This window comes from Vanellus vanellus, assembly GCF_965231255.1.
Source record: "Vanellus vanellus genome assembly, chromosome: 1".
In the NCBI taxonomy this organism is placed as follows: Eukaryota; Metazoa; Chordata; class Aves; order Charadriiformes; family Charadriidae; genus Vanellus; species Vanellus vanellus.
The window spans coordinates 222,539,398-222,556,380 of record NC_138905.1 but is presented as its reverse complement, the minus strand read 5'-3'; the positions used below and the strand labels follow the sequence as shown (position 1 = coordinate 222,556,380).

Sequence of the window (16,983 nt, the reverse complement as noted above, 5' to 3'; positions counted from 1 at the left end):
CAGGCTTCTCCTCTGCACCAAATCTGCAGGTTTTTGTACAGAGAATAGTGCAGGTCCCGGAAATGCTGTTCAGCCAGCAGCAGCGCAGCCCACGCACTGACCCTGCTTCAAGTAGAGCACCAGACTAGAGACCCCTGGAGCACCCTTCCCAGCAGAATTATCCTGTGGTTCTGCACTCTGAGTTTGCAAGACGCTTTTCTCAGATATGGCTCGTTTTGAAGGGGTCCCTAGAGAAACAAGTTGAAGGTGCCTTTATAAATCTACTTTGGATGTTGTAGAAGACAGGATTGAAGAGGGGTGGAGGAGGGCACAGATGTTGCCCATCACAGTGTGGAAGATGGGGATGACTCTTTCCCAAATCCATGCAGGATGGACTAACCAAGTGCTGGGATGTAGAAGACTGAGACCACTCAACCTTCAGACCCTTCTCTGAGGAGGCAATGCTGAGAGCTGTCATGAGGACCACAATGGAGGACAACAAAATGAAGAGGAGATCTGAACCCATGGTGAAGAAAATGAAGTCTGGGTCACAGATGCTGGTGAACGCCACCTCTCTGGAGGGCAGCCAGGTCATGGAGACAAAGGGAATGGGACAAGGCACTCCTCAGCCACCAGACAGAAGAGATCATAGAATCATAGAATCATAGACTTGTTCAGGTTGGACGGGACCTTAAAGATCATCTAGTTCCAACCCCCCTGCCCTGGGCAGGGACACTTCCCACTGGACCAGGTTGTTCAACCTGGAGATGGAGGACAAGGGTGTAGTCTAATCGTCTGTGGGTGCATCAGCCCTATTTTGGCTGCCCTCAAGCCTGTTGGCATGGTCATGCAGCTCGTGGGGGACAGAGAGGTATCAGCCTGTCAAGGGGCATGCCAGAAAGCACTACTGGCTCCAGGAAGATGAGGGAGCAGATAAGGAAGAGCTGAGACACATGGGGGTACAGGCCAATCACCGTGAGCAAGGACCACAGCGCTCCTGGCATGGTGGAGAGACACAGCCCAAAGTCAGTGAGGGCCAGCATGGAGAGGACGCGATGCAGGGTTGGTAGAGGCTTTGTTCTGTTTTTCTAGCATACAGAATAACACCATTTCCAATGCTCGTAGTGACATGAACAGAACAAACTGAGGTGGAAAGCTGGGGTAAGATGCTTCACCCTCGTGGAATGTGGTTAGCAGAAAGGCTGTGACGATGAGGCCGGTACAGTGCTCACCCCCACCAGGTGCTCTTGATGTCCTCTCACTTCTTAGGTATTGCAATCTGCACAGCCAGGATTTGGTTCCGGTCTAGTGTAGAAACGATAGAAAATCCCTGAATCCCTATGAATTGCATCATGCAGCCTTGAAACGATGGGAAACTCTCACGAGCAGGTTGATGGATTGCTCTTCTCTTTCACAGCAGCTTCTCTCAAACCTGAGACAGCACTGCAAACCTTTGATGAATGAGCACCCTCTGTTGCTTTGGAAAGAAAGGAAAGGAATTTCCACAACAGCAGCACAGACTAATAACTGAATAGATTGCATGAAAGGAGGATTACTTCTTGTGAAAATTGGTAGGAAATGGCATTAGGAAACAGTGTTATACTGTATAAATTAGAAAACAGTTGTGATCTGTGATTGCAATACCTGCTCTTCCTCAGCCATCAGGAGGTGTCACCTCTCCTCCTGCAGCCTGCCCTCCTGCACATCCACCATGAAAATGGAGGCCCCATGTTTATGAGTGGTGGGATGGAAAACAAAACTTCTCATTTATCTCCTAATACATATTGTCTGCAGTTTTTACAGGTGCTAAGAAAAATAACTAGTTGAATGTCTGTGCTAGGATAATTAATGGATTCTGTGCAATGAAAAATGTGGTGGTGTGTTCCGTGCTTATGAAAGAGGCATTTGTGTTTTCTCTACAGTGCAACCACTGCTGTGGCATATTGCCTGGGAATGAAACCTTAAAAACTCCTGCTTAAAAACATAATGAATTAATCAAACCCTAGAGCCCTTTACGGAATTCTTACTCGGAGTTTAATGTCAGTCTAAGAAGCAGGCTAACCACAGGACCATCAGGTATAATCATTTTTATCTGTCCTGATCCCCACACTTACCACAATAACAGGAGTAAAAAAAATAAAACCAACCAAAACCGGGTTCACTTTTTTAGCATAAGCCAAAAATACTCTTTAACTGGCTCTGTGCTGCCCCTGCTGGGGTTATATATAGTGTAAGGCACGATTTTATGCCTCTAGAGGGAATTCTCTGTCAGGAACGTCAGCATAATAGAGCGTTTCAGAAGACAGGTCTTACAGCTGGTGGGATTGGAATATAATCATAACAAAATTCAGCCATCCGTGTGATATGTTTGTTGTGTTTTCCCACTCTACTTGAAATGAGGATGAATGGTAATGTACTCGTTCTGATTTTGCAAAAGATGCTTTATTGCTTTTGAGAAGTAAATAAAGATGATGTTTTCTCTAAGAAACAGAACGGAAATAACCAAGCTGCCTAATGCCTCTGTGTGCCTGCAGCAACCGTTTCTGGTAGTTTTTCACACTGCACTTTACGTTGCAGAGATATTTGGACAGAAAATGCAGGGGGATCCTTTTCAGCTTGCCTAGCCCGTAGCAGAGGGCTGTAATCTATAGGTCCACACGCAATCCCACGGGTGAGCCTGGAGGGGTGGGGATAGCTCTGTTGGCTGCTTTCCATGAGTCATCTTGTGCAAGGACTGGCTGGGAACGGGACCGCGACTTTTCTCCCGTATCACTAGCAAAATCTGATGTCATGGCAACTGCTGCAAAAACCTTGGGAAAAATCATTCGGATATTAAGAGATTTTTGATCCACCCCCCTTGGTAACTTCGGAGAAATGAAGGTTTGAAACCCCAGAATGACATATCATAGCTGATCTGCCTCATCTTTCCTTTTTCCTGCCCCCTCACCTCCTCCCACCTCTGTTTAGTGCCCTTCCAGCCCAAATTCTCTCCAATAAGAGAACCAGTCACATGCTCATTTTCCATCCCAAACCAGAAGTGGCAAGGGTAATGTTTCTGATATGATGATGAGTTTATTTTTCATATCCAAAAGACTCATCTGGACAGAACTGCAGGAGTTCTCACTGTCTGGCACAAGGTGAACTCAGAAACCAAATTATTCTTTTTTGTTGTTTTTGTGGGCAACCTTTTATCGTGTCTCTCCCTCAATCTTTCTTTGTCCCAGCTAAATGGCTGCTGCTGTGCAGACAGGTCCCCATGCTCCACCCCACAGAAATTAAGAATTCCTGCACTAGAGACCCACATATTCACTGTGCAGTAACAAACACAAAGGTAGAAAATGTGATTTAGATAAATCCACACTGTCAAACTCCAGCAGCTGACGGGGGCTGGAGAAGCACCACCCTTGTCCATACAGCAGAGATGTGAGAATGACAGGGAGGACATGCCGGTCCCCGGAAAGTGGAGCACCATCTCACCACAGGGCATAGTCCGTCCTGACCTAAGAGGCCACAAGTGGCAGAGCCACCTCATGGAGACTGCCCAGCTTCACTGCAGGGCTGCAGAGAGATGATGCAGATTGCCCAAAGCCTGCCACGGTTTGGTGCTCAGCCACATGTCACTGTGGCCACAGCAGCCTTTTGGCAGCAGGTGGCTCTGGTGGTCCTCCAGGACAGACGTGGAGCAAATCACTGAGACACGCTTCAGAGCTGTCCCACTGCTTCTGCAGCAGTGCTCGGAGCTGCTCGGATGGAGACATTCTGCAAATATGCTCACCCTGTCCTACTTGGCGCTCCTGCCAGTTTCTCCATGCCTGGTCATGTCTCAAACGATCAGGCAAACAGCTTTGTTCCTGCTTTGTCCTCCCTCTGTCCCACATCTTCCAGGGAAAAACCCCTTTCCATGAAGGGGAGTTCTTCACTTTGGGACACATTTGTTTGGGAAGTTTCTGTTTGCTTAATTAATAATTTTTATTTTACGTACATGAACTTTTCAGTGTTTGGCAACACTGGAGAGAAGGAACCCCTGTCAGTGGGAAAGAAAGGCAAGAGAGTTTGTCTTGGCTCTTTCTGCATGTTTGAGTCTGTCCCAGATAACGAGCTGAAACACAGGTACTGTCAGGCACGGTCTGTACTTGAATCGCCGCTGGATCATTTTCTCTTGGCACCTTGGGACAATATTCCAGCAAAGTACTCCATAAACACTAGCCCTGGCCTTAGCTTTTTCTGTTTTGCCTCTTTTAGTTGCCCTACCCATAACATGGGGAGAATAAAATGCATGTATCTTTAAAAGGGTTTATTTGGATTCGACTGCTGATGTTTGAAAAACGATGTCTGTGTCACCATGAATGAGTGCTTTTCCATGGCCAAAAAGCAGCTCAACCTCCTCCTGTGCTGGCACATGCTGAGCCCATAGGCCCTGCGCCTCCCTCCCTCCGTCCCTTTCCCAACCCTCTCTCCCCGAAGTTTTTCCGTGGAAGAACTTACATCTTCCCGAGCATACAGAGAAAGAAGAGTGAGGCACCGCTTTTGCACTAAAAGGTTTGGTGGGGATGTGTGCATTTTTCTAGGGGTGCAAGGACCTAAAGACGCACTCTATTTTACCCAAAATTCAGTGATGAAATCTAAGCAGTGTTTCCAGGGAGCTGCATCTCTGTCTTACCTTTAGATCTAGCTGGCAAGTGCAGTTTCACCCTGGAGCCAACACCTACACTAGGAGCAAGTAATTGACTTTATTCAATGTTTACCATTTTAAAAATTCACAGTTCTATTTTTAAAAGGAAGAAAAATCTAGTGAAAACATTTTTTTTCACTGCTGCTCTGACCAGCATTTCCTAAACATTTACGGTCCTTGTGTTTGCTCTTGCAGCACTTACCCTTGTGCTGCTGCCAGGGTGGCAGCAGCTCAAGGTACAGAAGGGGGTACTGTCACCTCCCTGGGCTGTCTAGCTGGTTTGCATTTCATGGCCTCAGCCCCCACAGCAGGTCCCAGGTGACTGTCATTGCTGCTGAGATTTCACACAGGCATTATAAAAACAGCTTCCTCTGCATGTGGAGCACTCAGGCAGTTCCCTGTCCCTCTGCATCTTTTGCCTAAGGACTTCAGCAGAACAGAGGTAAGGGCATCTGAAGGGTCAATGCATTTCCATGTCAGCCTTGCTTCATTATTGATGTTTTAATTTTGGGTGGGTGGTTTTCCATTCAGATTTTGTGATAAAAGGTAACTTTGGTTCACAACCAGCTTGCTTACCTATCATTGTGCATTCCTGCAGCTGTTTCACACTCTCCACCCACCCATCCATCCACCCACCCATCCATCCACCCATCCATCCACCCATCCATCCACCCATCCATCCACCCATCTATCCACCCATCTATCCACCCATCCATCCACCCATCCATCCACCATCCATCCCCCCATCCCCCCATCCATCCATCCCCCCACCCACCCATCCATCCACCATCCATCCACCCATCCCCCCATCCATCCATCCCCCCACCCACCCATCCATCCCCCCATCCATCCATCCCTCCATCCATCCATCCCTCCATCCATCCATCCCTCCATCCATCCATCCCCCCATCCATCCCCCCATCCATCCCCCCATCCATCCATCCATCCATCTCCCTCTGCTGTGGTTCAACCCCACAGATGTTCAGTGAATGCTCCCCCCTTCCTCCTTCCCCCAGTTTTTATTGCTGAGCCTGATGTCATATGGTATGGAGTATCCCTTTGGTCAGCTGGGGTCCTGGTTGTGTCCCTTCCCAAGTCCTTGTGCACCCCCAGCCTGCTCACTGGTGGCTCAGGGTGAGAAATAGAAAAGGCCTTGATGCTGTGTAAGCACCGCTGAGAAAGGAATAAACCATCAGTGTATTGTCAGCACTGTTTTTGTCGCAAATCCAAAACAGCACTGTATGAGCTACTATGAAGAAAATTAACTCTATCCCAGCCAAAATCAGTACACCCTCCAAACCCATCACCTCACCAGGCAGGCAGCTATTGCCAGCACACCCCTTGGCTGCCTGTTTATCTGTCCATCTATCCACATAGGTCTTCATCGTCTATCGTACATGTTCATACATCTGCATCATCTATCCCTGTTTCTTCCCCACTGCTCAGTCTTTTCTCAGTGTTTTCCACAGCCCGGGTGCCTCTTGCTGCAACACAGGGACACTGCAGGGATGCGACTGCTGATATTCGGAGGGGGGAGCGGACATTTCTATAGAGAGCAACATTCAGTGTTACAACAGCATATTTCAGACAGGATTTAAAAGCCTTGAAGGCAAGCTTTAAAAAATGTTTTTTTTCATGGGATCTTTCACGAAACACAGATTATGCCCCATCTGCTGATGGGACAATGTTTTTCTTCTGTCTCTGAAGTGGCTGGTGCTGAGCACACTTGGAGATGTTGAACCGGTTCCTCTGGTCCTTACTCACTGAGAGCCTGACAGATGGTGCTATGAAGCACGACCCAGCAAGGATTACGCTCTTTCTACGGGCTCCATGTTCGTCCTCTCGGGCAGAAGCTGAGCATCCACTGGAGCCAGAGCGCCCACTCCTCCCCCATGGCACAGCACCCAGCGGGGCTGTGGAAATCCATCCTTTCCCTGTGTGCAGACACATCGCTTATGTGTTTCAACAAGGATGAAAATAAGAGGATGGAAGGAGCAGGTGAGGAACGTTCCTTCTTCAGCCCCACTGTGGGGCAATCAAGGTGAACAGCTCCATGGCGGGGCACCGGGGTTGCAGGACGCCCCGCCTCTGGGGCAGCCCCACGGGTGGAGGACGGGACTTTTCCCACTTCAATGAATAGTTAACCAGTCCAGAACAGTCAATGATGCACAGAACGAACAAAGCAATCTTTCTATTTTTGCGGGACAACCAAAGCACACTTACAGATGATGAGGATGAGGTACACGTTCAAGTCCGTACACTCAGATTCAAATACTTAAATCTATATTTTCATGTTGAAGATAATTGGAGCACTCAGGAAAGCTGTCTGCTAATTTAACTTATCAAGCTAATTATTTAGCTGGCCAAGTAAAGAGTTGAGGCACAGATGTCTGGAGCTTTGTCTGAGAAGTGGGGCAGTTGGAAATAGACTAATTCCATTTTTCGTGGCACACTAATGAGTTTAGCCACATGCCCTCCAATTAAACAATACCATGTTCCCTGTTTACATAGACAGATGGAGTGTGAATTCCTTAAGTGCTGAGGGCTGGAAAAGTTTAATTTCTTCCCCATCAGCCACTGCAGCCCCTGAAAAGAGCAGCAGACAAGCCAGGCAAATAATTAGCATAGGCTAGAGGAGAGTTTTATAACTTTTATAACTTTTTTTTTTTTTTTACTTACAACCCCAAAAGGTACCCTCCCTGAATTCAAAGTTTAAGCCCTTTAAGCACAGCTTTTCTTTTATGATTTGTATTTCACATAGCACTGTATTTCCCTGAGGTATCTGTGGGCTGTGGATTGGAAGCCCGTGGTTGACAGTTCTGTAGAAGAAATGAGAGCTGGGTTTGTGTACACATTGCTTAATTTTACCCGTAACTGTTAGCTGTAATAACAACATTCCTGCTTAAGAATGATAGTTTCTGTGTATAACACACATATCAACTGAAATACTTGTCACTTTGAATAGCTTGATGGGCTGTCAGTAAGGACTATAGTAATGGCAACAACAATTAGAATAGTAAATAATCTCTGAAGTGAAGGGAAACGATAATGTTCTAAATTTGCCAATGCCTTACCAAATTTACAGCCACAGGCATGACTGTGTCCTCACAGGGGTCAGAGTGGGTGACAGATAAATGTCAGTAATTACTGGTTTCTGCAGCTCCTGAGCACCCTTGTCAAGGAGCACAATTCCACGGTGCCGGCTGCTGCACAGACACAAAACAGAGAGAAAACTGCAGCCTTTCACCCTTTCCCTTCCCCTGAAGGGTCGGTTTAGCGACAGCAAGGGGTGCAGGTGGAGGACAGGAGGACGATCAGGACCATATCTGCCAAAGCCAAGTCGTGGTCCAAGCTCAGCAGCCAGGCAGGGGGCAGTGCTGGTGGTTTGCGGAGCTCCAGACAGGGCATCCTGCATGGGGTGAAAGACAAAAATCTGAAAATCCAGCAAGAAAACTGTGGGAGCTGGCTGGGTAAGATGGTACCTGCAAGCAAGGGCAGACAACGGGCTGTAGGCACAGCCTGGGAGGGGAAACCGACATCTGTCATCTGCTGCAGCAGCCCATGGGCAAGGGGAGGGCTGCCCAGAGTAGCGAGGATGGTGAGAGGGACCACTGTCCTTCTGCAATGTCCTGCATGGAAGAGCATGGGGTGAGGCTGTGTGCACCAGGGACTGAGCGCAGAGATGTGGAGAAGGCTGGGCACCACGGGGAAAGGCTGCAGGCAGTCTGCAAAGCTGATGTAGAGAGATGGAGAAGGACCCACATGGAAGTAGAGACCAGGGCTTGAGCGCCAGGGCAGGATGGAGATGTTGCTTACAGCAGCTGAGAGAGGAGGCTGCAGCAATGTCACGGGAGGGATGTAGCCCTGGTGCGATAAATGATGTTATTACTGACTTGCCAGGGGAAGAGTCTGGGGGAAATAAAGCAGTAAAGAGGATCGAACCAGCACTGCAAAGTGCTCGTCTCTGCTCTGGCGCATCTTCAAGGAGGAGAAAAGAAATTAAATCTTCACACCAAGACACCAGACTGTTCGTTTTCATTGCCCTGTGAAATCTAATTCTGCATTACCTTTGAATTGTTTATGAAAAAGGGGCGCCTAACTCAGGCAGGGTGCCAGCTTGGAGCAAACATGTCCCCGGGGAACAGCAGCCATGCCCTGGCTTTCCTGCTGATGGGCATTCCCAGGATGGCTCGTTCCCACCGCTAGGTTTTCATCCCTTGCTGTCTGATGTATCTCATCACAATGCTGGGAAATGGCACCATCCTGCTCATCGTGAGAGCGAATCGAAGGCTCCACCAGGCCACGTACTACTTCCTTTCCATGCTGGCTACCATGGACCTGGGCCTGACTTTGTCCACCCTGCCCATGGTGCCACGTGTCTTTTGGTTCTGCACCGGAGAGATCACCTTCCAGGTCTGCCTCACCCAGATGTTCTTCATCCATGCCTTCTCCTTAACGGAGTCCTTGGTGCCTCTGGCCATGGCCTTTGATTGCTACATGGCTATCTGCTACCCGCTGAGGTACTCCTCCATCCTCACCAGTGCCAGGATTGCAAAGATTGGGCTGGGGATCTCTGCCGCTCTCTGATGCTGGTCCCACTCATCTGCCTGCTCATGTGACTGCCATTCTGCAGGTCCCGCGTGCTGTCCCACCCCTATTGCCTGCACCAGGACATGATATGGCTGGCATGCACAGACTCCACCCTGAACAGCCTGTACAGCCTAACCCTGGTGCAGTTTGTGATCCTAGACTCAGTGCTCATCACCTTGTCCTACACCATGATCATGAAGGCCGTGGTGGGCATTACCTCCAGAGAGGAGCAGACCAAAGTCCTGAACACTCATGTCTCTTGCTTCTGCACTGTCCCCATCTTCTACATCCCCATGGTTGGCCTATCCATTATACACTGGTATGGGAAGAATGCTGCACCCTTCAGCAATGTTCTCACGCCCAACATCTACCTTTTTGTCCTGCCTGTGTTGAACCCCATCATCTACAGCATGAAAAACAAGCCCATTTGCAAAGGGCTCCTCAGGGTCCTGTGTCAAAGAGTGACCTGGCCTGGCCATGGCCAGTAGCCCAAGAGTCATTGAGAAGTGGGAAGCTTGCCCTCATGAAATGCCCACAAAAAGTTGGTTGAACATAAGCAGGAGTTTGAGAGCTAAAAAATCTCTCTAACTGACAGGCAAATGCTCTTTAAATGCATCAAAGGCAGGAAACAAGCGGACCACTTGGTGACCGAGGGTGAGAGGCATGCTCATGGGTGACAAGGCCATAGCAGAATTCCACCTGCAAAAGGGATTCCATGGGGTTCCTGAGACCTACTGACCAGTGGGCTTGATTTCCATCCCTGGTGGGACGGTCAAGGTGGTGATAAAGAATACGGTCAGTAAGCATATGGGTAAACACATAAGGGTAAATCTCTTGCAGAGTCAGCCAAGCTACTGCAAGAGGGAATCCTGCCACGGTGGTCTGCTGGACTTCTGTGAGGGTGGCTCTGGACGGAGGGATCCCGTGGACATAATACACATGGAGGCCCAAAAGCTTTTAATGAAATTACTTTGTAAGAGGATCGGAAGAAACCCTCTTCTAGGGATGGGCAGTTGGTTAAAGCAAGGGTAGATCATTTTCAGTCCAGAGAAGTTAGCAGTGGCCTTCCCAAGGGATCTCTGCTGGGACTCATGTTATTCTGCATTTTCATCAGTGACTGGATGAGGGAGTGCACAGTGTACTCTCAGAGCTTGCAGGTGACAGTAGATCAGCCGCTGGACTGATAGCAACTGTTTTCTGTGGTTTTACAAGGTTGTTAAAACTTTAATTACAATAACAATAAATTCTTGGTTCCACATAGAAGGTGTGCTTCCTTTTGCTGTTACAAGCAAGAGTGTACCACAGCCCCAACACACAGAAACACCACGAGACTTGGTAACACCTGAATGTTATAAACTATTATTTGGGTCACAAATCTGACTGAAGTGGGTCTCAAAGCAAGGATTTTGACTAAACTCTTTGTTGCATGCTGGTAGGTATACATCATAGATCTGTTGATGTTTCTTCTGGGCTGCCATGAGAGAAAAGGAAGCCCCATGAAGGTTTGTCAAACCCAGTGCTCAACCCTGACTACCCTAAGAAGGGGGTTCAGCCTGAGAAAGGGCGCTTCATGTTGTTTGGGTCACATCACCAAAATCTCAGCTGGTAACCTGTAAAGCACTGATGACCATTCAGTTCTCAGTCTGACTTGGAATACATAGGGTATTTTTGTTATTTTTCTGTAATTCCCCTTGGGTATTCATATGTCCATTTAGGCTTCCTTGGTTGTTCTCAGTAATCACAGCTTTATGTAAGGGAAAAAAGAAGACAGGATTTATTTCGGCCTTCTTAGCCCCTCCTGGGGTGGTGGATGCTGCTGCTCCTGCGAAGAAGGAGCTGGCCTTCCATGTGGAGGCAGACCTTGTGCACAGCAGGGCTGCGATCGGCACTGCCACCGATGATTTTGGCTTAAGTTCATAGCACTGCTTTGCCTCTCTGCTTTCTAACCTTACGCCAAAGCGATCCTATTCAAATTAATGGAAATCAAAGCAGAAGGAGGTATGGGAAGCAGGCAGGATATTCCAACCCCATCCCAACCATCTGCTGTAGGGTGATCTGAGTCACTCTTCTCCAGGCTCCGTCTCAATGTCTTCCTGTGTAGTAGGAGTTAAGCGCCCAGTGCGCATGGAGGCACCTCGTTTCAGGAGTGCCTGGTGGGAGTTGGATCTCCTGTTGATGTAATACACACAGGAGGACGCAGCTGCAGTGCAGTGCCTGAGCTGGACCCACTCGCACCAGACAGGGGTCTGACCTGAACCCCTTTTGGGTGTAATTCTGCTCCCACTACAACCTGATGGTGCCGTGAGACCAGTGCTGCTGCAGTGATACCGCACAGGCTCCGTTTCCATCGGGGGTCTGCACTGAGGCATTACGTGGTCGGTCCAGGCAGAGCAGATGAACCCTCCCAGCCGCTGTGAGTCCGCAGCACCCCGGAGTGGGCTGGTTACAGTCCCCGGGAAGGGAAACATATGGTGACTTTCAGCTCCAGCAGCACGAATCACAGCTTTTGGACATGCCTGGTTCCTGCTGGAAATGTCACCTGGCTGGAAGGAGAGGGCTTTGCCATACGCCCAGGTCCTTAGGCACTTTGCAGTCTTAGCAAGTCTGACTGCAGGAGTGAAAAGCTTGAACAAACCGCTGTCGCACATATGTAGATCTACGCTGATGCACTAGAGGCTAGATGGCTGAGCATGTCTGGGGAGCATTAGCTTTTCCCTGTGTGTGCTTCAGGACACCAGCTGGCATATGCCCAGGCAGCGCTGGACAGGAGGACCAACTCCCTCGTTCTGACAGGAGCTCTGGGTCCAGCTGACCCAGTGCCATGGTGAAGGTGGGAACACTTACCCCCACACCTTCATTGATGTGCTCTCCTCATCTAAAAAGAAGAACTATTAGCTTAGGAAGCTCAGGCAGTTACAGCTCCTGCAGTATTGACCAGGCATGTATAGAAGACTGTAGATACCGCAACACTCCTTTATACAGCAAAGAAAATGCTGTGGGCATAGAAACATGGTATACTTCATCTGCTGCACTAAAAGAGCTTAAAGGGTTCAGGATCCTCAGCAGTCAAATGGATGACAGGATGGAGCAGAGAGTATCTAATTTTTTATTTACCACCTGTTCTAACATGCATAACCTTTTGGGTCTTCCGCATCCTACATCAGCACCTTCTTGCATTGAGAAGTTTGTGTATACCTTTGCAGATCCATTTGGTTTTTATACTGTAAATAATGGGGTTTAGCACAGGGGGGACAAGGAGATAGATATTGGTCATGAGAACATGAATCAGAGGAGAAGCATGTTTGCCAAACCTGTACACCATGGACAAGCCAATCATTGGGACATAATAAACCAAAATAGCACAGATATGAGAGACGCAGGTGTTCGGGGCCTTGAGACACTCTTCCTTGGATGCCATACTCAGCACAGTCCTAATGATCAGGACGTAGGATGGGATGATAGGCAGCGAGTCTTGCTCAAAGGTGGCCAGGACGACAAATAAGCCACACATGATATTCACCTTGACATCTGCACGGGGCAGCTGGGGTAAGTTGGGATGGACACAGAAGGAGTGAGCCACCACGTGGGACCTGCAGAACGATGACTTCTTCAGAAGTATCGGCAAGGGGAGCAAGAGGCTAATGCTCCTCACCATGAGCCCCAGCCCAGTGACACATACCTGGGGTTGGTTAGGACAGATGCGTACTGCGAGGAGCTGTAGATGGCCACGAAGCAGTCAAAGGCCATGGCCCACAGCACCCCAGAGTCCAGGATGGAGAAGCAGTGAATGAAGAACATCTGGGCGAGGCAGGCATCAAACCTGACCTCCCGTGAATCAAAGAGCAGCACATTCAGCACTGTGGGGAGCGTAGGCAGAGACAAGCCAAGGTCTGTGATAGCCAGCAGGCACAGGCAGAGGCACATGGGCTCATGTAGGCTCCACTCTGCCTTTATGACAAAGAGGATTGCACTGTTTCCCAGGACGGAAATAACATACGTGCAGCAGAAAGGGACAGCAAGCCACATGTTCCCACTTTCCATTCCTGGGATTCCTGTTAGAAGGAAGGCAGAACGTCCAAGGAAGCTGCTGCTGGTCATTTTCCTACTGCAACATCATCCTTGTCAAAGATCAAGCATCAGATCCCACTCATGCTACAAAAGAATTCACAGAAATCATAAAAGAGTAATCACGCCATAAGGCAAAGTTTTCTTCATGTCTCTCTCACTGCAGTGATGGGGATCCAGAATTCTGCGTTTGCTCTGACAGCAAGAGGACGATTTACCTTTGTGATCAGTTCTTGGCACGGAGAACCACAGCTCCCAGAAGTCAGAAAGCTTATGGAGATGGAGGGACGCAGTACCTAGTTGATGGTTGAATTATGGGCTTCTCTACGCCAGGAGACAGAGAGCTGTTTACTAGATTGACAGATGTGGTACTGTATTGACACCAGAGTGCAAAAAGGCTTGAGGGGTGGCACCCTGGATGAAGGGTGAATGCAGGCTTGTATCTCATGCAGAAAGCCTACCATGGGACGTGGGAGTCATGGAGGGAGTTCACCGGTCCTTGCTCTGGCTTTTCCTTGTCCTTCTGCAGAAAAGCAAGAGAAGGAGCACCCTGCAGATATCTAGATGTGCTCTGACATTGCCAGGTGACTCCCCCACCCGATATCTGAGTGTGGTTTCTAGTGCTTTATGAATGAGATTCCCGTATCGCGGCTGTGTGGATGCCACAGAGCACCTCTTCTCTGCTGGCTGTCAGCTTCATCCTCATTTTAGATTATTTTTTTTTTTAATTCTTTGTATCTTCATTTTCTTTCTTTCTGTGACTGAGTATCAGACTTGGTGATCTTTCTTTTCCCTAAAAATAACCTTGGCAGCAAAGACCCGGTGTAAGTGCCTTTGCACTGAGTGCTTTCTGCATCTTCAAGAGCTGTGCACAGCTGAGGACCTGCAGAGTGCAGCAACATCTTGCGGGATCCAGCCAACAAGCATTCACCACCGTGCTGCCAAAAAGCAGCATTGTGAACATCTGCTAGCCCAAGAGTGAAAGATTTTGGACTCGGATAGTCTCATATGTACAAGTGCAAGTGCTGTTTTCCAGTATAAATGAAGCAAACAATAACCAAATCACCTTCTCGCAGGAAGGAGAGCTCTGGCAACTTGCTGTGGTTTACAGGAACCACTTCTGTGTGCTGAGGAGAGATTTCAGTCCTATTTACGCACTTTGCCAGGCAATAACACAGAGTGACTGTCCCCTCACCTGGGTGCAGGTACCTGCTGCGTAGGTATCAGCATCTCAACTGGTTGTGTGGACCCCACCAGTCACTCTGGGGAACAGACACTGGCAGAAGGCAGGTTGTCTCACCCTGATGTCTGCCCCGGTCAGATAAAGGGTGTGTACAGCCCTCATTGACAAGAACAGGGTCTGAGGATAATGAGCTTTTCATTACATAGAGTCATAGAATGGTTTGGGTTGGAAGGGACCTTGAAGACCATCTAGTTCCAACCCCCTGCCCTGGGCAGGTGTCGGAGATGAAGGGGCACGGACTCCGATATGCAGGATCGAAATCAGCTTTATTAAGCAAGCGTGTGTTTTATATACTTTTCTACCAAGGCCAGTAATTTTCTACTTTACTTGTTTACACCATCATGTGCTCTAAAAGATCATGTTCCCACCGAAAAGGGAATCTCTCTTCTGTGTGAGCAGCACCTCCTTATCTAGGGAGTAGCTTCACACAACTTCATCATCTGCCAGAACAGTGCTGCAGCTGCTTATTCGTCCCTATTAGTTCTGCCACACTTAACCCTTCTTTTGCCTCAGTCCCCACAGGCAGGGACACCTCCCCCCAGCCCAGGTTGCTCCAAGCCCCGACCAACCCGGCCTTGAACACCTCCAGGGATGGGGCAGCCACAGCTTCCCGGGGCAACCTGCGCCAGGGGCTCACCACCCTCATGGGGAAAAATTTCTTCCTGAAATCTAATCTAAATCTACTCTCTTCCAGTTTGAAGCCATTCCCCCTCATCCTATTGCTACATGCCCTTGGAAAAAGTTCCTCCACAGCTCTCCTGCAGCCCCTTTAGGTACATTGCCCCTCATCCTATTGCTACATGCCCTTGGAAAAAGTTCCTCCACAGCTCTCCTGTAGCCCCTTTAGGTACTGGAAGGTCGCAATAAGGTCTCCCCGGAGCCTTCTCTTCTCCAGGCTGACCCCCCCACCTCTCCCAGCCTGTCCTCCCAGCAGAGGGGCTCCAGCCCTCCCAGCATCTTCATGGCCTCCTCTGGATCTGCTTCAACAAATCCATACACATCCTCCCTTTAAAACTAATAAACACTTTAACACTAATGCAACAGTACTACTGACAAAGTTATCGGAAATTATGGAACAGCTGACACGTGAAAAGCAGCCCAGAAAAAGCAAATCACTTTGCCTTAAATACAGAGCAATACCCAAATATAAGCTGCCTGAGCATCTTGTCTCCAGGCTGCCAGTGAACACATCTTTGTATCGCCACTCCACAGAATCCCCCAAGACACCCAGGCTCACTGGCAACTTCTCCTTTTAATTTTTCTTTTTTCGGTTGATCCGCTGTTTCAAAGGAAAGGATGAAAACGTACTGCTAACCGTGAATGCCAGTGTCAAGTGGGGGGCTACTGTGGAACTGCCTTTGGTCAGCACCAGGAGCTAAGTAGGACTAGAAACTCTGTGAAGTCAAAGCAGGACTTGAATGTGGTGTTGGCTTCTGGCTTCAATGAGGAGACATCAGAGAGGAGGAAACTTTCCCTCTGCAGGGGTCAGAAGGAGAGATGTGAACCTAACGAGAGGAGAGAGCGAAAGTGGCAAGATCTCCCTTTCCTGGAAGCTGTGGCCTCAGGCACCACTGTCAGGAGATGACACCCCTGAAATTACTGGGCTCCCCATCAAAATGTTCAGGTTTGGCCTTTTTCAGCAGTGGGACCATTTTTTGCCTTTGGATTTCAAAGCACCACCCTAAAGTTGTACACCCGCCCCATGAAAGTGTGCTTGTGTCTCTGGTTTGGGCACAGACCCCCTCGGCTCTCCCACCACTTTCTGCAGGCAGCTCACATGCAGTGTTAGCATTGACTGGAGGGCACTGCTGACCCCCTCCACACCCCAGCAACCCCCCCATCCATACTGTGGAGTGATCCAGACATCACAGAGAAGGGAAACCTAGAGGAAGATCCTAAGCTGTTGGTGCTGAATATCAGATCTTACGTGGTGGTGATGGCTTGTATGCACACATCTCACAGGTCACAAGGAGCTGTATGAGTCAGCCGGTCACCTGTGCACATATCTGACCAGCAATGATCCCCTGCTGTCATTTCTTACTTAAGACCTCTCTTAGAAGACCTCTCTCATTGCCACTGCAGAAGGCAGTGTGGTGGAGTGGGTAGACATTGGTCACGAGGGCAGCTCCATGTTCTTAACGAAAATGAAAACAACATTTTTTGTGGACCCTGCAGAAAACTGGGGGTTCTACCTCACCAGAGTGGTGGCGGGTGAGCATCAGTCCACAAGATATGGTGCAGCCCTGCTTTATGAAGTGGGTGCTCTGAGACCGGCTCTTAGATAAACTGCAATCGTATCTCTCCTCCTTTGGTTTCCCCTGCCTCTCGCCTGGGGTCTGTGAAATGCTACTTCTGTTTTATCTGAAGAAAAAAGATGAATTGAGTTTAAATTTAAATAGTCTACTGAAACGGTGCCAAAAATATTCATTTCCCA

The 16,983-nt window shown here is 48.8% G+C and overlaps 1 protein-coding gene and 1 pseudogene across 2 annotated transcripts; one reads left to right on the top strand and one right to left on the bottom strand.

Moving 5' to 3' along the window:
- The first annotated feature begins 8,779 nt into the window (after nt 1-8,779).
- On the top strand, nt 8,780-9,729 carry LOC309684682 (olfactory receptor 51A4-like; annotated as a pseudogene). Its single transcript has one exon. The product of its transcript is annotated as an olfactory receptor 51A4-like (transcript).
- A 2,672-nt stretch (nt 9,730-12,401) lies between these two features.
- Nucleotides 12,402-13,339, bottom strand: LOC309684571 (olfactory receptor 51I2-like; the record flags this gene model as incomplete). The annotated part of the gene is given in 2 exon segments (XM_082498220.1): nt 12,402-12,919; nt 12,922-13,339. Coding segments are annotated over 2 exon segments (936 nt in total).
- Between the last annotated feature and the right edge of the window lie 3,644 nt (nt 13,340-16,983).